Genomic DNA, 24,916 nt, shown 5'->3' on the forward strand with positions numbered 1-24,916 from the left:
GGTTAATCTTTACGAATGGTATATATCCAATCATGACCAGCAGGTGGAGACTGAAAACAAAACTGTGGGACAGTATATAATATACTCCCTTCTCTATTTACATCAGTCTTCTTTCAGTCTCCAGCAGGTGTTGAGTGATCTGTACCCATCTCCCTTGGTAGGGCTGTTGGAATTTGTTTAGGGGGTTTCTAGTCCCTGTTTTTGGCCGGACAGAGCTTGGGCGGGCCCTGTTTGGGGGTCCGTCCGACCTCGGGGGTGTCAAACCCGACGGGTCTCGAGCGGGATCCCTCCCCCCACTTCCTCCACCTCCCCACATTTTTTTAGAGGAGCCTCAGCAGTAAGCCTTGCCCCCTAAATCAAGCAAGGCATATTGCTTCGAGAGCCTGTGGAGTCTGTTCTGTTAAAAAAAAAAAAAATCCTGAGGTAGTGCTGGTCTGGAGGGTTGTTTCCCTTTAAGAAAACTGTATTTTACTGTATTTTTTCATCTAACCGGCACTTTTTTTTATAGCTAGGTCGCGTATGGAGCAATTGTGCCCTTCTCCGGGGGAGTGGGACACAATTAGGTCCAGCCGCGAGGCACTCGCGGCCGGACTGAAATCGGTAGTTTGGCCCGGTGAGGTGGTGGAGCTCCGTCGGCAGCGGCTGCAGGCACCCAGAGCTCCCCGCCGATGGTGCCTCGCGAGTCGGCTGGGAGCAGTGGGGAAGCCCGGTCTTCCCCAACCGCCCACGGAGGGATTCCACGAAGGATTCCCTCTCAACTGATTTTTTGACAGCTGATGCCGACTTGCCTGTTTTAGCGGCTGGGACTGTTCAGCCTTCTCAGCCGCTACAGGCCATGGAGGGAGCATTTTTGGCGGGAACTTCGCCATTTTCTCTGTCTGGCCCCTCCATTTTGTCTGCAACCTCAGGTGACCTTCCCCCTGTATTGCAAACACAGGGGCAGGTTTCAGCAGGGACCCCTGCTGGGGCAGGGAGTCCCTGGGGACCCCCAGGGGTTTTTTTGTCCCCAATTTAATTTCTTTCTTTGTGCAGGCAATTGGGGGTCCCACGTGCACCTGGGGGGTTTCGGGGGTGGTTTCCCTCCGCGCCCCCTATGGCTTTGCCTCCCTCTTTTCGTTTGGCGTCCCCTCTTCCTCCTCCCTCATCCAAGCGCCCGCGTGGGGGCTTGGATTGCGAATTGGTGGTCGGAGGAGCGTGTTGGCATGGTTGAGGACCTGGCTGCTTTGGCGGGCTTCCAGGATCCTCTAGAGGGGACGCCCGCTGGCAGCGGGGCGGCGGGTTTCCCGTCTTCCAGAGCAGATGCGTCCGTGGTGCGCTTTTTATTCAGAGGGATGAGCTTTTAGACCTGATGTAGCAGGTCTCCTTGGTGCTGCATTTTTGAAGTTGCGCCACCGGAGACCCCGCGTATGGGGGCCCCTCTGCTTCAGGGGGTCTGTCCTGTTTCCCGCTCTTTTCCTGTGCGTCAGGATTTTCGGGATTTTGTGTTGGCGCAGTGGCCTACGGGTGCCGTTTCGTTTGGTGTGCGCCTTGGCTCATGGGTATCCCATCCCGGAGGGGGATAGGGCTACCTTAATTTCGCCAATGGGGGACGCGGTGGTCTCGGCACTTCCTAAGTGGCATACCATGCCTGTTATGGACGGTTCTGCTCTTAGGGTCTCTGAGGAGCGTACGTTAGAGACACTTCTTAAGTATAATTTTGATGTCTCTGCCTTGGGGGTCCAGGCGGCTATTTGTGTGGGGCTGGTGGCTCGCACCGTGTTTCGGTGGTCTGAGCATGTCCTGGATCGCGAGTCTGATGACTGGTCCTTAGTGGATCAGGAGGTGGTGAAGTTTGAGATGACTGCCTCGTTCCTCTCGGTTGTTCTTTGTGACTTGGTGCTGCTAAGTCTGGGACTTTTGGTGACCGCACGCTGTACCTTGTGGCTTCGCGCTTGGTCGGCGGTTGCCGCGTCCAAAACTGAACTTCCCAAAATTTCCCTTTCGGGGGTTGTTTTTTGTTTAGAGAGGACTTAGATCCGGTGGTTCAGACTCTGACGGACTCTGAGGTGCCCCGTCTGCCTGAGGACCGTGCCCGCCCGGCATCTCGGGTTGGCATTGCCCGGGGGCGTCTGCGGGAATTTCGCAAGTTTCGCCTGGGGCATGGGACTGCTTCTTTCCAGGCTTCCGGTTTTTCCCCGGGGTTGGTTGGCTTAGCGCATGCAGTCTTTTCAGGGGGCCCGTCGGGGGGCTGGGAGTTTCCCCCCGGTTCCCCTGCTGCCCGTCCTGCGCGATGTCTCTTTGCCGGCGCCCCCTTTGGTTCCCGTGGGTGCCCGGCTTTGCAACTTGTTTCCCAAGTGGGCCAAGATCACGTCCGATCAGTGGGTCCTGGTGGTGGTGCGGGACGGTTATGTACTTGAATTTTGCCCGCTCTCTGCCGGATCATATCTAGCCTCTCCATGTCAAGTGGCATTGGAGACGCTAGCCTTTCGCCAGACCCTTCAGCGCTTGCTAGATCTCAAAGCAGTTGTCCAGTGTCCCCTCAGGAGTGCGGTATCGGCTGGTACGCCATTTCCTTTATGGGGCCCTAAAGGGAGGGGACCTTTCGGCCCATCCTTGGTTTAAACTGAGGTCAACAGGACTCTCAGAATTCCCTTTTATTCGCATGGACACACTGCAGTCTGTCCTTCTGGCGGTTCAGCCGGGGGAGTTCCTGACTTCTCTCGCTCTGGCGGAGGCCTACTTGCCTGTTTCCATTCGGGCCTCTCCTCAGCTCTTTCTTTGCGATATTGGGTCTGCACTATCGGTTCTGTGTGCTTCCCTTGGGCCTGGCCACGACTCCCCGGACGTTCGCCAAGTTGATGGTGGTCGTCACGGCGGCATTGCAGTCAGAGGGCATTCTGGTGCACCCCTTCTGGGATGACTGGTTGTTTCGGGCAAAGTCGTTGCAGGAGAGCGCCCGAGTTACGGCTCGGGTGGTTGAGTTTCTCCGGTCACTGGGCTGGGTGGTCAACCTTTCCAAGAGTCGGTTGGTCCCCGCTCAGCATCTGGAGTACCTTGGGGTTCTGTTCGACACCTCCTTGGGGAAGGTCTTCCTTCCAGAGGCCCGGGTAAGCAAATTGCAATCTCAGATTCGCCTTCTTTTGGCGTCCCGGTGTCCTCGGGCGCAGGATTTCCTCCAAGTCTTGGGGTCGATGACAGCGTTCCTGGATGTTGTGAGGTGGGCGCGGGCCCACATGTGTCTCTTCAGTATGCTCTGCTCCGTAGATGGTCACTCCAGAGGCTCAGTTTGGAGGTCCCTGTCCCTCTGCGAGGCTTGGCGCGCTGCAGTCTTCTTTGGTGGCTCCAGACCTCTCATCTGGTCCAGAGGATGAGTCTGGATCTATCACAGTGGACGGTGCTTCTCACGGATGCCAGTCTCCTCGGTTGGGGGGGCTCAGTGTCTAGGTCACTCAGCTCAGGGCACCTGGTCCATGGAGGAGGCGTCCTGGTCGATCAACATGTTGGAGACCAGAGCCGTCCCTCTGGCGCTGTTAGCCTTCTGCTCCCTCTTGATGGGCAAGTCGGTCAGAGTCCGGTCTGACAATGCCACAGCGGTGGCTTATGTCAATTGTTGAGGCACCAAGAGCGCTCAGGTGGCAGAGGAGGCGGCTCGGCTCATGCTTTGGGGCGGAGTAACGCCTTCTGGACCTCTCGGCCTCTCACATGGTCGGGGTGGAGAATGTTCAGGCGAACTTCCTCAGTCACATCTTAGATCACAGAGAGTGGTGTCTCAGCCCTGTGGCTTTTCAGTTGATAATGCAGGCTTGGGGTCAGTCCCTGATGGACCTGACGGCCACGAGTGGCAATGCCGAGGTGTTCCGCTTCTTCAGTCGTCGCAGGGATGGACTGGCTGAGGGTCTGGATGCTCTGGTTCAACCATGGCCAACAGAGGGGCTGTTGTGCATGTTCCCTCCGTGGCCATTAGTGGGCAGAGTTCTTCTCCGCATTGTTCGCCATCCGGTTCTGGTGGCTCCAGATTGGCCTCGGCATCCGTGATACGCAGATCTGGTGACACTCTGGTGGCGGATCCTCTTCCTCTGCCTCCCTTGGACGACCTTCTGATGCAGGGTCCCATTCCTATGTTCGACCCGTCTCCCTTCTGTCTTACGGCTTGGCTTTTGAAAGGGGTCGCCTTGGTAAGAAGGAGTATTCAGATAGGGTGATTTCTACACTCTTGGGGTCCTGGAGGCTTTCTACCTCTCAGGCTTCTGTGTGGATTTGGCACTTCTTTGAGGGGTGGTGCCAGGGCGGGGAGTGGTCTCTCTTCGCGTTTCTGTGCCTAACATCCTAGAGTTCTTGCAAGATGGCCTAGGGAGCAGGTTGTCTTGAGTCCTGTTCCTTCCTTTTCTGCCGAAAGTAGTTTTTCCTTTTCATGTCAATCAATCTGTGGTCCTCCCGGTCTTGGGTAGTTGGGAGGGCTCTTCTGAGCAGAGACAGCTGAGCAAGTTGGATGTTGGTCGGGTCCTTCACTCTTATGTGCAACGGACCCAGGAGATCAGGAAATAAAATCATCTCTTTGTCCTTCTGACTGGTCCTCTTAGGGGGGCTGGCGCTTCTAGGGCTACTATTGCATGCTAGATCAAGGAGACTATTGCTTCCGCTTCTCTTCTGGGGCAGCAGCCCGTTCCGGAGTTTCTCAAAGCTCATTCTACTCGGGGTCAGGCGGCTTCTTGGGCTGAGTCGTCGCTTGTGCCTCCAGTGGACATTTGTAAGGCTGCGGTTTGGTCTTCCTTGTATTCCTTTGTCAGACTCTTTCGGGTAGATGTTCTGGCGCGTCAGGACGCGGTGTTCGGTGTGTGTGTTCTGGTGTCAGCCCTTCGGGGGTCCCGCCCGTGTGAGGGACTGCTTTGGTACATCCCATTCGTAAAGATTAACCTCTACTGGTCTGGAGAGTGCTAAAGAAGGAGAAATTAGGTTCTTACCTGCTAATTTACTTCTTTTAGCTTCTCCAGACCAGTAGAGGTCCCCACCCTGTCTGTTGTTGTTGTTGTTGTTGGGGCTGTTTCGCGGGCAGTTTTTGTTTTTTGCTGCGGGTTCTAGTATTTTTCTATGGCCGGGGAGAATTAAAAAACAGCGGCTGTGGCTCGGCTGGCTTAGCTGGCGAGCTGTGGGGACATTTTTCCTTCTGGTATTTCTCCTCTGCATTTTCCAAACAGCATTTGGGTATGTTATTTGTTACTCCTGTTTGGAGTATTGTTTTCTTTCTGTTTTCCAGTTCTTAGTTCTGCTTGGCTATTTGGCAGACTGATGTAAATAGAGAAGGGAGTATATTATATACTGTCCCACAGTTTTGTTTTCAGTCTCCACCTGCTGGTCATGATTGGATATATACCATTCGTAAAGATTAACCTCTACTGGTCTGGAGAAGCTAAAAGAAAGTAAATTAGCAGGTAAGAACCTAATTTCTCCTTCTTTCACCAGAGCTGAGCCTACATCATAGAGGACTTTTGAACTGTAGATGATATTCAAGAGGGATATACCATAGAGTTTTGCTTGTCCTCTTCCCGACTCCTTTGTCGAATCTACATGTCACTCTCAGTTCAAGGCGGGAGCAGTCAGGCAAACTCTGGACAGCTTAGTTGAGTAGCATGCTGTAGTTCTGGTTTCTCCTGGAGAAAAGGGAACTTTACTTTATTTTGAGGATCCAAAGGAGGAGAACTCCTGGCATTCCATAGGGACATTCTATATGGAGAGGTTAAGGGCTCATTCAATGACAAACAGTTTCCTTGGTGGAACATATTATTCCGTTTGGTAACGCTTATGTTCTTTGCATGGTATTATACAGTATAGGCCAAACGTATGCATTTGGAATGTGGAGTTCAGACAATGGGACTTGCTTGGTCCTGCCCTATTTATACGCTGCTTTGGAGCATCCCAAACATCTGAACTGGTCTAGTGACATAAGAACATAAGGAAGGTGTTAAATTAGGCTTACCTGCTAATTTTTCTCTCTTGAGTTTTTTGCCAGATCAGTCCAGAACCCCCGCCCCTTCCCCCTTTCTCAATTTGTATATTCCATGGTAGTGTTGGTGGCTTTCTGCAGAAACAGTGTTAGATTATGAGTCACCTTAAAAAATAAAAAATGACAAGCAAAATCTGGAATTAAGTTTTTCTACTGGCACACTCCAGTCCATCGTATGAATTTGTTCTGTTTGTTGCTAAAGATTGTCTAGAGTTGTGGTTAGTTTAGATCTTACGGAGTTAAAGTTTATCTGGTTGAATAGAATAAATATTGAGCATTTGGTCAAACAAAGTACCATGGAAACCTATGGTACTTTTTGTGTTTAAGTGCTTTGAAAATAAACCCCTGAGTGTCCAGGGGCTGCACAGGGACCTAATAGTACGACATCAGTTCTCTTTTTCCACCTGCAAACCCAATCATCTTGACTGGTCAGGAGGGACTTGAGGAAATACAATTAACAGATGAGCCTCATAACTCTTATCGTGCACAGTCTCAGGCATTGTAATGGTTTATTTTATAATAAAATCATTATCCAGACTCAAAGCCCATTTCTTTGAAGATGCTTTCAGTTCCAAACTACAACCCACCTTCTAAGCACCAATATCTGTCTTATCATTCCCTCTGTAATTCTCCCACCTGAGCACAATGTATTGATGGCCATTCTTGTCCAGTTTGTCTTGACTAGATTGTATGCTCTTTTGAGCAGGGACTGTCTCTTCTGTGTCTTGATGTACAGCACTGCATATGTCTAATAGAGCTATAGGAATGATTAGTAGTAGTAAGGTATTTAAAAGCTATCTACATAATTGCAACACTATATATATTTGTAAGTATTTCTTATGGGCTGAGGTTACTTACCCAGAAAGCAAGTTTAGGTTTAATTGCTTTTTCTTATTCGAGCTTAAAGAAAATTACATTCATGTAAATTAGGTGACTGTGCTCAAGAGGGCTTCTTGCAAAGACAAGATTAATGTCTTAATGCAGTTTAATAGCCAATACTCTCAATCGTGCCTATTTACTAACTAAGTACAAAACGCATAAATGCAAGCTAATGTGGATTAGTAAAGTCTGTACTCAAGGCAGTAGAGAGTTGAGAACATAAGAAGAACCTTACTGGGTCAGACCACTGGTCCATCTAGCCCAGTACCCTGTTTCCACAGTAGCCAATCCAGGTCACAAATACCTGGCAAAACCCCAAATAGTAAATTTAATACATTTAGTGACTATAATAATCATAGAGTATCAAATCAAATTAAATAGATTAATTAATTTGTTGGTAGAGGGTGGTGGACATAAATGATTATAACAATATACAAGACAGGAACTTGGAATGGTATACATCATAAGAGGTTCCAAAGATTGAAGTCTGTATCATTTATGATATGTCCACCACAGTTTTCTTTAAATACTCAATAAGAATTATGACTCAATTTCAATTATAATTTGAACATTTATGAAGATATCTTTAGAATGTTTTGATTTAGATTTGATATATTAGATGCTATTATGGCCTTGAGCTCAGTTATGAATGTTGTTAGAATCGATGGTTTAATCATTCCATACATCTATTGAATTATCTTCCCTCTATCTATTGTTTGCATTTATAGGGTTGATGTTTAAGGCTTTTCTATATAATAAAACCCCAAATAGTAGCAACATTCCATGCTACCAATTTCAGGACAAGCATTGGCTTTCCCCATGTCCATCTCAATAGCAGACTATGGACTTTTCCTCCAGGAACTTGTCCAAACCTTTTTTTTTTTTTTTTTTAAACTATCCATGTCAACTGCTGACACCATATCCTTTAGCAACGTGTTCCAGAGCTTAACTATTCTATTGAAAAAAATACTTCCTCCCTGTAACTTCGTGTCCCCTAGTCTTTGTAATTTTTGATGGAGTAAAAAACGGATTCACTTGTACTTATTCTATGCCACTCAGGATTTTGTAGACTTCCATGATATCTCTCCTCATCCGTTTCTTTTCCAACCTGAAGAGCGCTAACCTCTTTAGTCTTTGCTCATACAAGAGGAATTCCATCCCCTTTATCATTTTGGTCACTCTTCTTTGAACCTTTTCTAATTATGCTATATCTTTATTTTTTATTTTTTAATATGTTGACCAGATTTGAACCTGCTCAGTTGACAAAAACTGTCAGTAGGAAAAGTGAACTTTCAGGTCTTTCGTTCCCTGGTTCACAATCGGGGAATAGCAGTAAATGTTCCGTTTGAATCTGGCTTTCTCTACCTTTAGTTCTCTGCAATCCTAGGTTACAGTAAGGATTTTTGTCTGTGTTACAGGAGTGTCCTCATCTGCCATCAAAGTTGCATCAAGACTTCCATCCCCTAAGAGTCTGGTGGGTTCCCCAACTCAGATTCTGGCCCAGTTTCCAAAGCAGCATCAGCAGCTACTTAAGCAGCAACTGCACCAAGTGCCTCAGCAAACGCAGCAGCTGACAGTGTCTTCTCCGGTGTCACAGCAGCAGCAAGTAGTACCCAGCATCAAGCCCACCATACAGATCAAGCAGGAATCCGGTAAGTAGAATTTAGAGAATGACACAGGGAAAAAATCTGTCCTCGTCCCCGCTGTCCCCTTCACAGCCCCGTCCCCGCAGTATCCACCCTTCCCTCTCGCCACCTCACCGCCCTTCAGCGGCTTGAGAATCTCCCTCCCTCCCCCTTACCTTCGCGGCGCTTTAGTAAAGAAATGTACTGAAGCCGGCGGAGACTGCCTGCCTGTGCCTGCAGTCGCGTGTGTGTGAGTTGAAGCTTCTCCTCTGACGCATCCGGAAGCTGCGTCAGAGGAGAAGCTTCCACCCACACACATGACTGCAGGCAGGCAGGCTTCGCCGGCTTCAGTAAGTTTCTTTACTAAAGCGCCGTGAAGGTAAAGGGGAGGGAGGGAGATAGATTAGGCCGGAGGGAGGGGGCAGCGCGTGATCGGTGGCCACGCGCCTTCCCTCCCTTAACTGCGGGGACAAGGCCATTCACCGCTCCACGGGGCGATGGATGGACTTGTCCCCGTGCCCGCAGTGAACACTTCCCTCCCACCCCCTCACCGTTTCGGCAGGTTACCGCGGCTAGCCACGGGTAACTGCCACTGTGTCATTCTCTAGTAGAATTAATTTGGTTTTATAGAAAATGTACTTTTGTTCACCACACTAATTGCATTGCATTAATTTCTTTTATTCCGCCAATACCTTGCGATTCTAGGTGGATTACAATCCGCGGATTTTTGGTAACTATTGTCTCCCCGCTAGAGTATAGATATTGTGGTAAGGAGCACTCGAATGCCTGCGCTCACCAATAAGAAAATTGATTCAGTTTCTTTCATCGAGCTTCGTTTAACCACCTACTCTAGTAAATCTTTTTTTTATAAACCATTAATTTAAAGCTTACATAAGAACATAAGAATTGCCGCTGTTGGGTCAGACCAATGGTCCATTGTGCCCAGCAGTCTGCTCACGCAGCGGCCCTTGGTGAAAGACCAGCGCCCTAACTGAGACTAGCCCTACCTGTGTACGTTCTGGTTCAGCAGGAATTTGTCTAACTTTGTCATGAATCCCTGGAGGGTGTTTTCCCCTACGACAGGCTCCAGAAGAGCATTCCAGTTTTCTACCACTCTGAGTGAAGAAGAACTTCCTTACGTTCGTATGGAATCTATCCCCTTTCAATTTTAGAGAGTGCCCTCTCGTTCTCTCTACCTTGGAGAGGGTGAACAACCTGTCCTTATCTACCAAGTCTATTCCCTTCAGTACCTTGAATGTCTCAATCTCCTCTGTTCGAGGGAGAAAAGGCTCAGTTTCTCTAATCTTTCACTGTACGGCAACTCCTCCAGCCCCTTAACCATCTTAGTTGCTCTTCTCTGGACCCTTTCGAGTAGTACTGTGTCCTCCTTCATGTACGGCGACCAGTGTTGGACGCAGTACTCCAGGTGAGGGCACACCATGGCCCAGTACAGCGGCATGATAACCTTCTCCAATCTGTTCGTGATCCCCTTCTTTATCATTCCTAGCATTCTGTTTGCCCTTTTCTTTTTTTAAAAAATTTTTATTTATTAATTTTCATCTTTACAATAATTGATTCACAAGTAATATAATTAATTACTATATATCATTGTATCTGTCATTAATAAAACTTAATTTATAAACAGTATATATTATAAATTATATATAATCAGAAGTTATAAATCCCTCCCCATTTTTATAAATATTATTTCCAAAAATTATACAATAACCCACCCCATTCTTATATAATTACTGTAATTGTGCTAAGAAGTCTAATCATTAGAATAATTAGTCAATGGTTGCCAAATTTTCTTGAAATTATGAAGATTTCCATTTTGTAATGCTAGTATTTTTTCCATTTTATATATATAACAGACAGAGTTCCACCAGAACGTATAATTTAATTTGGTATAGTCTTTCCAATTTTGAGTGATTTGTTGTATGGCGACTCCTGTCAATATTAATAGTAATTTGTTATTATTTGCTGAGATCGGACTCTGAGTTCTCATTGCAGTTCCAAATAATATGGTGTCATATGAGAGTCCTACATGATTCTCTAGTAATTTATTAATTTGGGGCCAAATTAGTTTCCAAAAGGCATTTATACAGGGACAAAAAAAAATTAAGTGGTCTAACGTCCCTATTTCTATTTTACAATGCCAGCATCTATTGGATCTAGTATTATCTATCTTTTGCAGGCGCGTAGGGGTCCATAACACTCTATGTAATAAAAACATCCATGTTTGACTCATAGATGCTGACTTTGTAGATTTTAATCTCCAGGACCAGAATCGTGGCCATTGAGACGCAGAAATTGTCTGTCCAATCTCAATACTCCAAATATCCCTAAGACCAGTTTTCTTTTTTTTATTTAAAAATCCATATATCAATTTGTACCATTTTGCGGCTTGGTGACCCAAGAAATCCGCTTGGAAACATAAAACCTGCAGACTATATTGAGTATTAAGATTTTTCCATTCAGGGAACCCTACCTGAATGGCCTGCTTCAATTGCATCCATTTAAAATATTGTGATTTATTTAAGCCAAATTTATTTTGCAATTGTGAAAAACTAAGCAGTGAACCTTCTGAAATAACATCATTTAATGTTCGTATACCTGCACTTATCCATTGTTTCCAGACGATCTTAAATCCACCAATTCTGATCCTGGAGTTTATCCAAATAGATTGATTTAGTGATTTACTAATTGGATCTGGTGATAGGTTACTTATATATCTTAATGTTTTCCAAGTGTCTAATAATATTCTGTTATCTTTGTATCTTCTAGGCATTGTTATACTAATTAATTGATCTAAATGTAATGGGAACAGGAGCCGCCATTCTAAATATAGCCAATCTGGTACATTCTCCATGAGATCTGGGAGGATCCAATACATACCCTGTCTTAGAATATAGGCTTGATGGTACCTATAAAAATTTGGAAAATTTACCCCTCCCTCCGTAATTGGTCTTTGTAAAGATACTAAAGCAATTCTGGGTCTTTTCCCAAACCAAACAAATTTTGTAATAATATTGTTTAATTTTTTATAAAAGGACCCCTGAAAAAATATTGGTATCATACTCATTTGATAACAAACCACAGGCAATATCATCATTTTAATTGTTTGAACTCTTCCCCACCATGAAAGATGTAAAGGATTCCATTGTTCACACATTTCTGTAATTTTTTTCAATAAAAGTTTTTCATTTTCTTTGACTGTATCTTCAATTGTATTTTTGATCATAATTCCTAAATATTTTAATCCTTCTTCTTTCCAGATAAATGAATATGAATCAAATAATCCTTTGGTGCAGTGAACATTAATTGGAAGAATTTCTGATTTACTCCAATTAATTTTATATCCAGAAAATTTTCCAAATTCCTCTAGAAGATTAAGTAAACTTGGAATAGTATTCCCCGGTTCTCTTAAATATAATAAGATATCGTCTGCATATGCAGAAAGTTTATATTCCCAGTAAGAAAATGGGATTCCCTTTATCTCCTTAGTTTGATTAATTGCAATTAACAAGGGTTCTAAAACAATATCAAAAAGTAAGGGGGACAAAGGACATCCTTGTCTAACTCCCCTTTGCAAGTTAAATCTATCTGATAAATTGTTATTTATATATAATCTTGCACCAGGAGAGCTATACAAAGTCTGAATCATTTTAATAAAATCGGGTCCTATTCCAAACCATTCTAGAGCTTGATACATAAATTTCCATTCTACTCTATCAAATGCTTTTTCTGCATCTAAAGATAGCATAAAAGTTGGATCATTCATATCTTTTGCTAAATTTAAAGAGTGAAATGCTAGTCTAGTGTTGTGTGATGAATGTCTTTTAGCAATGAATCCTGTTTGATGTACATCAATAATGAAAGGAAGAGCTTTTGCCAATCTTATTGCTAGTACTTTAGAAATTAATTTACCATCTACATTTAATAAGGAAATAGGCCTGTAATTTGAAACCAAGGTAGGATCTTTGTTTGGTTTTGGTAAGACAATGATTAGTGAATCAGCCATAGTACCTGATATATTTCCATTATTCATTTGATATTGATACAATTTTAATAGATATGGTAAAATAATGTTTTGAAATGATTTATAAAATTCAACCGTATAACCATCACCACCCGGAGCGGATCCAACTCTAAGAGACTTCAATGCTGATTCTATTTCTTTTAAAGATATAGGTTCTTCTAAACTTCTTTTTATATGATCTGGAACATTTGGTCCAATAAATGAATTTAAAAATTTTTGTCCATCTTGTTCTTTATTTTCATAAGATTCGGAAGAATATAAATCTTTATAAAAATCAAGAAACTGTCTTAAAATATCTTTATTGTTAGTGTGTGTATTACCTTGTATATCTTTTATTGCAATAATCTTGGATTTTCTTTTTTTTGCTTTAAGAAAGTTTGCTAATAATTTCCCAGCTTTATTTGAATTTCCATAAAATTGAATTTGTCTATTGAATAAATCTTTTCTCACAAATTGAGAAGAAATCTCATTATATTTAACTTTTAGTTTTAATAAATCTTGTAATGTATTATTTTCCCATTTTTCAATTAATTTATTTTCTAATATCTTAATTTGTTTTTCTAATTCAAGAAACTTTTTTATGTTGTTTATTAATATATGCTGCGTATGAAATAATATTTCCTCTCATTGTTGCTTTAAAAGCATCCCATAAAATTTCAACATTAATATTATCCGAATCATTAATTTGAAAAAATTCTTGTATTTTTAATTTAAATTCTTCGAGGAAATTTGAATCCGCTAAAAAAGTATTATTAAATCTCCAAATTGAGTTGAAATGTTCAATATCATAATTTTGAAGATTAATCCACACACCAGCATGATCCGAAATTATAATAGGATCTATAACTGCTTTTAACACACGCTGCGCTAAGTTATTAGAAACAAATATATAATCAATTCGTGAAAAGGATTTGTGGACCTGAGAACAAAAAGAAAATTCCTGATCATTAAAATGAAGGATACGCCATATATCTACTAAGTCGCAAGATTGAATCAAATTATCTAAACCTAATGATTTCATAATTCTACTTGGTTTTTTATCCAAAATTGGATCCATTACAGCATTGAAATCTCCTGCTACTATTAAATTAGATGTAGCCAGTGGTAAAAGTAATTGTTGAATTTGTTTGAAAAACTCCATTTGATTCGTATTAGGAGCATATAAATTGAATAAATCCATGGTAGTATTTCCCAGATCCATTTTGACATGCATCCATCTACCTAAGGGGTCATAATTTATTAATTTGAAATTCGCATTACATTTTTTGTTTATCAGAATAGCCACTCCAGCTTTTTTCTTTAAAGCCGGTGCAAATAAACATTTAGAAATCCAACCCCCAGATAGCTTTTTAGATTCAATTTCAGAAAGATGCGTCTCTTGAATGAAGTAGATGTCCGCATTTTGATTTTTTAGGAACGATAATATTTTCTTCTTCTTAATAGGATGATTTAAACCATTGACATTCATAGAATAAATTTTAATATCCATCTTATTTATAATTAAATTTTAACCAATATTCTATAATAATATACATGATTAGATCCTAGCACAATTAATATATATTGATCCCCATTCCCACCCTTTATTTTCCCACCCCACCCTCCCATTATCAATGTTTGACCTGGAACACACATTGGTCATGCAAAACCTAATTCCCTTCCCCCAGGCAACTAATCATTCATATATTATTTTAAATATAATCTTTGATTGGATATATTCGATATTTCTTACCCACCTTATTATTCATTTTCCCTTTTCTAATAATTCCATTGTATATTATAATTCATATCTTAGATATAATTAATATGTTACCCCTATAATAATTCAATATATATATATATATCTCTATTTCGCATAAATCAAATATTCGTTTATATAAATTAAATATATCAGTTCTTATTAAGATAGTGTTAAAAATTTCAATAAATTCATTCTTAACATTTTAAAATTTCATCATTCATTATAATATGAATAGATTATTAAATAAAATATATATTTATATCTATAAAATTCTATAATTAATGTTTAAATTATAATGATTTCCCACTCATTAAAACAATTCCCAAAAAAAAATTTTTTTTTTCCCCCAATTAATATTAGTAATAATAAATATGAAAGCAATAATTCTATAAATAATTTGATATATATTATAAAAATAATATATATCATAATAACGAATATATCAATAATAATTTAATTAAAAATTATAAAATTTTTTTTTTTTTTTTTAAATTTGGATTGAATAAAATCAAAGATTTTGAAACATTTAAAAATAATTCATTCTGTTAGTAATCATTGTCTTCTTCTTTCTTTTTAATCATGTTCTATTTTCTTGTTTTATCTTGCATTTTCTATCTTCTTTCTTCAGATGTGTATTCACATCCGCATTACTGGAAAGCTGCATTTTAGCATTCAACTGTATGTGCTTGTAGAAAGTGCAAAGTCTTGTATGTGTTTCTATCTTCAGATGATATTTTCCTTTTATTCTGATTTTAAATATACATTGGTTCCTCTTCTTTTCTTCTTTTTGTTTCCATCTACTTTTATTAGATAAAATTTCCTTTATATTGTATTATCAAGTAGACATTGGTTCTTCTTGTGTCAAAAATTATTTCAGTTTTGCAGGATCTTGAAAGTAGATAGATTTATTCCCAGTAGAAATTCTCATTGTGGACGGATAGTATAGACCATACATGTAGCCCTTTTCTTTTAATTGCTGTCTGAATGTAAGGAATTGTTTCCTTATGTTTGCAGTATATTTAGCAAAGTCAGGGACCATAATCAATTTAGATCCTTTATAGTTTAGGTTTTTATTTGCTTTTGCCAGTTTTAAGATCTCAAATGCTTGTTGGTATCTTAATACTTTGAAGATCAGAGGTCTAGGAGCTGTCTGGTTTGATGGTTTTCTTGTGGGGATTCTGTGGGCACGTTCTATCTCTAACGGCCATTTAGAATTTAGCTGCAGCAGTTTAGGCAAAAGATTTTCCAGAAACTGAATGGGGTCCCCACCTTCAAGATTTTCAGCTAAACCAAGGATTCTAATGTTCTTTCTTTTTCCTCTATTCTCCATATCAATTAGTTGATTTTTTAAGGTAGTAACATCTTTCTTTTCCTCTTCATATTTTTGTGTGGTAGTTTCCAACTGCCAGATTCTCTCCTCTATCACAGACATTCTCTGTCTCTCAGTTTGGATCTCCTGTTTTAGATTGATCAGCTCTTCCTTTACTTCTGATAGTTTGTTAGCATTATCAGTTAGCATTAGTTTAATATTAAATAATTCCGCCATGATATCAGATTTTTCACTAAATTCTTCAGCTTCAAGCGGAATTGGTACATTCGACGGTGACACGGGAGTGACCTTTGACCTTTTCGCCGAAACTCCCGATGTAGAAGGTTTTTCATTCTTTCCTTGCCGTATTGCTGCCATCTCCGACGTTGATTTTTGTTATTTTCAGGTCGGGTGAGCAAATTAAACAGTTTATTTTTTTCAGTTTGTTGCCTGGGACTAAGGAGCGCCGCGGTTAAGCTGCCATATCGTGCGCGCTCCAAGCCACGCCCCCTGTTTGCCCTTTTCGTTGCCACCACACATTGTATGGATGGCTTCATCGACTTGTTGATCATAACTCCCAAGTCTCTTTCCTGTGAGGTCTCTCCAAGTACCGCCCCGGACATCCTGTATTCGTGCATAAAATTTTTGTTACCTAATATTTCATGCGGCACTTATCTTATAACCGGTACATGAACAGCTGGCCCGACGGGACCCATTTCGCCAATTAATGGCTTCTTCCGGGGTCTAAGTGTTCAAGCTGCAATAAATACAGATAATGCTCATTATAACACTGTGTCATAAACTACTAGAAAACAATTATATCAAATTTTTTTTTATTTATTTTATAATTCTTTATTCATTTTTGTATGTTACAACAAGTGTATCAATTAAACTCATATAAAACTTAAAGATACACACTTGATTAACTCACATATTAGCATCAAATTTAACATTTCATTAGGAAATTAGTATTCTATAATGTTAAAATATTATGTAAGAAATCTAAATTTATATCATTCTTATTGAATATAATAATCCCCCATCCCTCCCTCCCTCCCAATTCAATAATACATAAAATCATCTTTATTGTGAATAAATTTCAGAAAGTCTGGGGACCGTTAACAGATTTTTGTAATGAATGATTAACTTTTCCCATGATAAGATATTTGATTAGAGGGGAAAAGGGGTGGGATTTTATTTCTGATTATTACATAATATATCAATATTTGAATGAATTCACAATAAAGATGATTTTATATATCAAATTTTTTTAAGAAGGTACTGTGCTGTATCAGTTATCTTATTGGTCAGTGCAGGCATCTGAGAGCTCCTTACCACAATATCTATACTCTAGTGGGGAGACAATTATTACTAAAAGTCCGCCAATTGGTTGGTTTACCTTTGGGACTTTTTCCATTGCTTGAAGAGTAGCATATCCAGAAGATTACAGGGAGGCTATTGGTTGGAACATTTGCTGCCTCTTTTCTAAAGCCCTTTTCTAAAGCACGGCAACAGCCCCGAAGCCCTTTAAATCTCTATGGGCTTCGGGGCCGTTAGCACAGGGCAGCTGCTAGCACGGCTTTGTAAAAGAGGCCGTTCAGAGTCTAATCCAGGATAAATTTATTTCTTGGGTTATATTAACCTCCTTTATGAAGAGATTCATCCATGGCAGTACACAGCAGGAACCGCTTAACACAAAACTTATGCCTTGGTTGACCTCGGAGTAGAACAGGTAAGTGCGAATTGCTTGTTTACTCTTTCCAAAAATTACTAGGACTTGGGGGCATGCGATGAACTACTGAATAGTAGATTTAAACCAGAGAAAATATTTTACTCAACGTGTTGTTTGTTGCCAGCGAATGTGGTAAAAGCAGTTGGCTTAACAAGGTTTTAAAAAAAAGTTTGGATTATTTCCTAAAAGATAAGTTTTAAGATGGACTTGGGGAAAATTCTATGCTGAATAAGCAGAATAAAAGAAAATCTGTTTTATTCTTTTGCCAGGGACTTGTGACCTGGATTGACCACATCTAGAAATGGGATACTGAGTTGATGGTCCCTTGAATTGGAGATTCTATCCCATCCACCTTTTCAAAAAGTTAACCCATGGAGGGGGATAATATTAATTGAAGAAAAGTAATAATGTTGAGAACTTGTGCTCTAATTGAAGCTATAATATTGTTCACTTTATAACAGAATGGTTTAGTTTGCTGATTGCTAGTAAAAATTATTACAAATAAAAAAAAAAGCCACCCATACATTTTTTAATCACAAACATCAACAAATTCAGGAGCTTAATAGGGCAACAGTTGGCTGGATTAACTTGTGTTGAACTTTTGCCTCTGACTTTTCCCCTTCCCAGGTGTTAAGATCATCACGCAGCAAGTACAGCCTAGTAAAATTCTCCCTAAGCCAATGACTGCCACCTTACCCAGCAGCAGCAACTCGCCCATCATGGTGGTCAGCAGTAATGGAGCTATCATGACAACGAAGCTGGTGACTACACCCAGTGGTAAGTAGGCCGAAGAACTAATTTAGATAAATAGGATTATTAGGAATTCAGCCTTTAAGAAGGAAAATAATCTGGTCTTTGGTCATTTCTATTCTCTATACATGTTTATGGGCTTGTTAAAGCACAGCATTTACTTAATAATAATAATAATAATAGCTTTATTTATATCCCGTCATACCTATTCAGTTCAAGACGGTATACAGTAAAGTCGAAATACAGTATGGATACTGTAGGTTTCGTGGCAAATGAAGATTACAGTATTGGTTTAGAGGGGGAAATAGGAGGGGAGGGGGTGCAGGTAGGAGGGTGTGTGTGTTGGGAATGTAAGTGGGATGGATGGGTTTCGAAGGATCAGATAAACTTATTGAATAAGTGGGATTTTAGAGATTTTCTGAAGGATTGGTATGAAGGAGAATTTAAGAGGAGGGCGCTTAATGTTTTGTTCCAGGTGCCTGCCTGGAAGGATAGTGTCCAATCAAGGAATTCTTTTGTATTTCAGTGATTAATATAAAGCCAAATGTAATTTGTTTTAGATATCCACAATATGAAGATAATTGAGATTTGCATATGTTTCAGGACTGGGGTTATTGAGTAGTTTTCTGGGCCATATCCTTGTGTAGTTAAGCAGATGTTTGAATCTAGAATGCGACTTCCCATTCTTTTGCTGTGTGCTTCACTTTGCCTAACCAGGAACCCAGACAACCTACACCCGACCCACAGTGAGCTCCACCCTTGGGGCTCGCATGGCCACTACCCCAGGAGGTGCAACGTATGTGAAAACAACCAGCGGAAGCATCATTACAGTGGTACCTAAATCCCTGGCCACATTGGGAGGGAAGATTATCAGCAGCAATATTGTATCTGGTAGGTTTTTACATTTATTTAATTGATGAGTTGTAGCATGAAGGTGCCATTGCCTTTGTTGAGCGTGTCGTTTTCGTGGGGATGTAACAGAAGAGGCAAAATGTGCACAGGAAAGATACGACAGCAAGAAATTAAGGAATTTGAGTTAATAATTTAATAATAATTTTATTGTTATATACTGCCAAAGCCATAATAGTTCGAGGTGGTTTACAACAAGAAGTGCTGGACATTCGGGGAATAAAACACAATATAAAATCATCAGTACGTACATACAATGTGAAAGTAAAAAGAACAGTAAAATCTTAACTTACAAATTGATTAAATAATTTTGTTTTTATTAATTTTCTAAAACTGAAGTAGGATGAGGAGTGCGTAATGATATTACCCAACCATTCATTCAGTTTACCCACCTGGAAAGCAAGAGTTCTATCTAAGAATCTTTTATATCGACAGGCCTTTATTGTAGGATAAGTGAACATGTGAATTCCACGAGTAGGCCTGTTACTGCAGTTCAGTCTAAAATGAGAGACCAGATACGTAGGGGCCAACCCAAGTATTGATTTAAAACAAGGGCAAGAGAATTAGTACTTATCATGTCTGTTCTATTTAATTTGTTTAGCCTATCTATCTAATCAGAGAAGAGCCTGGTCTTTTTGCTCTGTGGCATACTCTGACATTGCTGCTGACGTGAACCAGTATAATACTGGTGAATGTGACTTTTGATGGAATGGCAAATAGGGAGGTGAAGGGGTTCAGTTAAACAAATTCAGAATAGGTCCAGTGGTTCAGTAGGCATGCTTTGTGCTGCTTGGTAGGAGTCCTTAATTTGACTCCTGGGCCTGGTTCTGCTCTCCGAACCAGCTCTGGGAGTGAGGTGGAAAAGTCCCTGTGTGGAGAGTGTCCAGCTGTTGTGAAAGAGTGATAACTTTTTCCTCCACCATTCCAGTCCAGAATAACTTGTGCCTCTCGACCAGCAGATAGAAACAGAAAAAGCTGTAAACCGGGCCCTGTGGTGCTCCATTAAAGACCATTTTGAAAAAAACTGTTTTGATTGGCAGCAGTAATTGTGTGCCATAGAAAAATTTGGGTATAGCTCAGAACGCCATCTAATTTGTAGACTTCAAGAAAGAGGGCACCTGTTGTTCTCCCTAAAGGTGAAGCGGTAAATCTGGTGCTTCATATTCTATATTTCTGAATAGAAATATAACTGTTTTGGTGTGTCGAGGAGAAATTTTGAGCACCTTAGACCTCGGGGAAACATATCTTCATATTCTGCTTTGTACGGTCCATCAAAGATTTTTGGGGATTTGCTGTTCAGGGCACTGTTATCAATTCCAATTACCATTTGGTCTCTCTACAACCCACTGTACTTTTTCAAAGATAATAGTTATAATAGTGTTGAAATTGTGCAAGAGAGTAGTCAATCTTTTCTGGATGTTGGCTTATTAGGGCCAAGTCAGAGGCAGAAAGTTGGTAAGCCACTTCCTACATGATCAGTTGCAGCAGTGTCTTTCTTGGGTTGTCAAGTTGGAACCCTTCTCAGTGCCTTAAGAAAATATCATAAGAATAGCCTTTCTGAGTCAGACCAATAGTCCTTCTAGCCCAGTAGCCAATCCAGGTCCCTAGTACCTGGCAAAACCCAAGAAGTAGCAACATTCCATGTTACCGATCCAGGGCAAGCAGTGGCATCCCCCATTTCTTTCTCAATAGCAGACTGTTTGTTTATTTTAACTGGAATAGCAATACAACAAATAACATACAATTGGAAAAAATATGACAGGTTAAATTACAATTTCTGGTGGAATTCTGTATGTCATATGTACAAAATGGAACTCACCATTGCAACGCAAAAAGGTTATGTGAGTAAATTTCAGAAAGTCTGGGGACCGTTAACAGATTTTTGTAATGAATGATTAACTTTTCCCATGATAAGATATTTGATTAGAGGGGAAAAGGGGTGGGATTTTATTTCTGATTATTACATAATATATCAATATTTGAATGAATTCACAATAAAGATGATTTTATGTATTATTGAATTGGGAGGGAGGGAGGGATGGGGGATTATTATATTCAATAAGAATTATATAAATTTAGATTTCTTACATAATATTTTAACATTATAGAATACTAATTTCCTGATGAAATGTTAAATTTGATGCTAATATGTGAGTTAATCAAGTGTGTATCTTTAAGTTTTATATGAGTTTAATTGATACACTTGTTGTAACTTACAAAAATGAATAAAGAATTATAAAAAAAAAATAAAAATAGCAGACTATGGACTTTTCCTCCAGGAAATTGTGTAAACCTTTCTTTAAAACCAGCTATGTTACCCGCTCTTACCAAAACCTCTGGCAATTCATTCCAGAGCTTAACTATTCTCTGAGTGAAAAAATATTTATTTCCTTCTGTTGTTTTTAAAAGTATTTCCCTGTAACTCCATCAAGTGTCCCCCTAGTCTTTGTGAATTTTGATGGAGTAAAAAAAATCATCCACTTGTATCCATTCTACACCACTCAGAATTTTATAGACTTCAATCATATCTCCCCTCAACCGTCTCTCTTCCAAGCTGAAGAGCCCTAACCTCTTTAGTTTTTTGTCAGAGCATTATAAGCAAAGATTATTTTAAAGTAACCGTGCACTGTCATGTGCAATCCTAATTATTTAAAAATAAAACTTTTCCATGTACACTCCCCCCTCCGTATTTGCGGGGGTTAGGGGCAGAGCTGGCCCACGAATATTAAAAAAACGCAAATAATATTCGGGCCGGTTCTGCCCCTAACCCCCGCTTACCCCAGCTATTTTAAGTCCTGAAAGCCCCCCCTTAAGCCTTACCTGGTGGTCTAGCGAGTTTTCAGGCAGGAGCGATCTTCTCACGCTCCTGCCCTGTGCAGATTGCTCACAGGAAATGGCTGCCTTGAGCTCCTGTAGTCTCTCGAGCCATTTCCTGTGAGCAATCTGCACAGGGCAGGAGCGTGAGAAGATCGCTCCTGCCTGAAAACCCGCTAGACTACCAGGTAAGGTTTAAGGGGGGGGAGGCTTACAGGGCTTAATATAGCCTGAAAAATGAAAATGCATTTTTTTTAAAATTTAAAACCGCAAATAAGTGAATCCGTAAATACGGAGGGGAAAGTGTATTCCCTACAGTTATTTTTTTTATCACATAATGTTGATTTCCTCAAAATGTGTGAAGTTTGTCTGTATGTGCGCTTGCACTTAGTCTACAAATTTTTGTGAGGAAGCTAAATTTGCTCAACATAGTTCCAGCCTCTTCTTTTTTTTTTTTTTTAAAGTGTCTCTAGTAACCAGCTTTTTATCTTCTTTAAGGAACTACAACAAAGATAACTACCATCCCAATAACCTCCAAACCCAATGTCATTGTTGTGCAGAAGACAACAGGGAAAGGAACAACTATTCAGGGCCTCCCAGGCAAAAATGTTGTTACCACGTTGCTGAATGCTGGAGTAAGTAGTTTACCAAGGCAGTTTTTGCTTATGCCCATGATCCTATAGCAGTGTATTGTCAGTGAACGTAAAGTATGGGGACAGACTTAAAGATCTCAATCTGTATACTTTGGAGGAAAGGTGGGAGAGGGGAGATATGATAATCATTTAAATACCTACGTCATGTAAATGTGCATGAGTCGAGTCTTTCTTTTGAAAGGAAACTCTGCAATGAGAGGGCATAGAATGAAGTTAAGAGGTGATAGGCTCTTTTTTACAGAAAGGGAGGTAGATGCATGGAATAGTCTCCCAGAAGAGGTGGAGGAGACAGAGACTGAATTCCAGAGGGCCTGGGATAGGCACGTGGGATCTCTCAGAGAGAGCAAGAGATACTGTGGATGGGCAGATAAGATGGGTCATTTGGCCTTTTTCTGCCGTCATGTTTCTATGTAACAAACTACATTTGATTTCTTCCACATTCAGCCCATGGTCTCTAAAATGCTCTAAGCTTTCTTTTCAGAGCATTAATCCTATAAATGAATTCACTTTTTCTGTCTCTACCTGCATCCTGTCATATAAATTTTTCCATTAAGAAAATCATCTGTACCTTTTTCCTTCATAGACTCCTTGCTTTCCACCTTGTTGTGCCTTGCACATGAGCCATCATATGGCACCCAAGAAGGCAAATAAAATGCTTGGAATTATTAGAAAGGGAAGGAATGCCATAATGCCTCTGTATCACTTCATGATGGCACCCAAGAAGGCAAATAAAATGCTTGGAATTATTAGGAAATGGAAGGAATACCATAATGCCTCTGTATCACTACATGATGCAATCTCATCTTGAGTAGTATGTGCAATTCTGGTCTCTTTATCAAAAAAGTAGCATCAGAATTAGATAAGGTACAGAGAAGGGGGCAATAGTGAACAGAACAAGATGGAAACTTGGACTTTCTGGAGCTGTAACAAATATTCTTGCCCTCCCATCTGCACTATTAATTCACACTCAGTCAGATTGACAAATTTATCTATATAATAAAACCGTAGGCGGCGCATGCGCAGTCTTATCAGCGTGCTTCCATGATCCGTATGTCCGTGGCCGCCAAGACTGCAGCATGCCCCGCGCTTACTACGGCCCCACGCGCAGCTCAGTTCGGCACGGCGGTTTCCCCAGATAGGGGAAGCCGAAAAACTCAATCCCGCCTCATGGTCCTGCCGCCGCTCACGAATTCCCCCCCCCAATCCTCCTGCAACAGCCGCTACCGCTCCTGTTCAAAGCGGCCTGCTGAGGTTCGCGGCCGCTGTAACGAACCTCGAAGGCCGCTCTCCACATGGTAGCACGTTCCCTCTGACGCAATCGCGTCAGAGGGAACATGCTACCGAGTTGGAGAGCGGCCTGCGAGGTTCGTTACAGCGGCCGCGAACCTCAGCAGGCCGCTTTGAACAGGAGCGGTTGCGGGAGGGGGGGGGAGTTTTAACAGGAGGAGTCGCCGAAAAAAACCTTCAGCCGCAGCAGGCCAGCACACGGGAAGGGAAGGGGGAGGGGCCGAACGGAGCAGGGCAGCTCAAGGTAAGAAGGGAATGGGGGGTGGAGGAAAATGTTTCTAATACTCAGCAGGGACCTGGAGGGGAAGGGAAAACCGCTGCTGCTTCTGCAAAGGAAAGTGATGGTAGGGGAGAGAAGGGAATGGGGGGTGGGTGGGGGAAAATGCTGCTACTACTTCACAGGGATCTGGAGGGGAAGGGAAATATCACAGCTGCTTCTGCAAAATAAAGTGGGGGGGAGAGAAGGGAGTGGGGGAAAATGCTGCTACTACTTCACAGGGATCTGGAGGGGAAGGGAAATAGCACTGCTGCTTCTGCAAAGGAAAGTGGGGGGGAGAGAAGGGAATGGGGGGTGGGTGGGGGGAAATGCTGCTACTACTTCTCAGAGATCTGGAGGGGAAGGGAAATATCACAGCTGCTTCTGCAAAATAAAGTGGGGGGGAGAGAAGGGAATGGGGGGTGGGGGAAAATGCTGCTACTGCTTCAGCAAGGACCTGGAGGGAAAGAGAAATACCGCTGCTGCTTCTGCAAAGGAAAGTGGGGGGGGGGAGAGAAGGGAATGGGGGGTGGGTGGGGGGAAATGCTGCTACTACTTCACAGGGATCTGGAGGGGAAGGGAAATATCACAGCTGCTTCTGCAAAATAAAGTGGGGGGGGGAGAGAAGGGAGTGGGGGAAAATGCTGCTACTACTTCACAGGGATCTGGAGGGGAAGGGAAATAGCACTGCTGCTTCTGCAAAGGAAAGTGGGGGGGGAGAGAAGGGAATGGGGGGTGGGTGGGGGGAAATGCTGCTACTACTTCTCAGAGATCTGGAGGGGAAGGGAAATATCACAGCTGCTTCTGCAAAATAAAGTGGGGGGGAGAGAAGGGAATGGGGGGTGGGGGAAAATGCTGCTACTGCTTCAGCAAGGACCTGGAGGGAAAGAGAAATACCGCTGCTGCTTCTGCAAAGGAAAGTGGGGGGGGAGAGAAGGG

General features: G+C 41.6%; 1 protein-coding gene across 10 annotated transcripts in view; it reads left to right on the forward strand.

Moving 5' to 3' along the window:
- EMSY (EMSY transcriptional repressor, BRCA2 interacting) overlaps positions 1-24,916 on the forward strand; it is a 140,348-nt gene that overhangs the window by 39,471 nt on the left and 75,961 nt on the right. For all 10 annotated transcript variants that reach the window (XM_033949278.1, XM_033949288.1, XM_033949284.1 and 7 more), the window contains 4 exons: positions 8,278-8,511; positions 17,936-18,085; positions 18,776-18,949; positions 22,280-22,416. In XM_033949278.1, coding sequence (XP_033805169.1) covers positions 8,278-8,511; positions 17,936-18,085; positions 18,776-18,949; positions 22,280-22,416 — 695 coding nt within the window. The remainder of the gene's footprint in view (positions 1-8,277; positions 8,512-17,935; positions 18,086-18,775; positions 18,950-22,279; positions 22,417-24,916) is intronic.

Source organism: Geotrypetes seraphini, chromosome 6 (genome assembly GCF_902459505.1).
Source record: "Geotrypetes seraphini chromosome 6, aGeoSer1.1, whole genome shotgun sequence".
NCBI classification, from domain to species: Eukaryota; Metazoa; Chordata; class Amphibia; order Gymnophiona; family Dermophiidae; genus Geotrypetes; species Geotrypetes seraphini.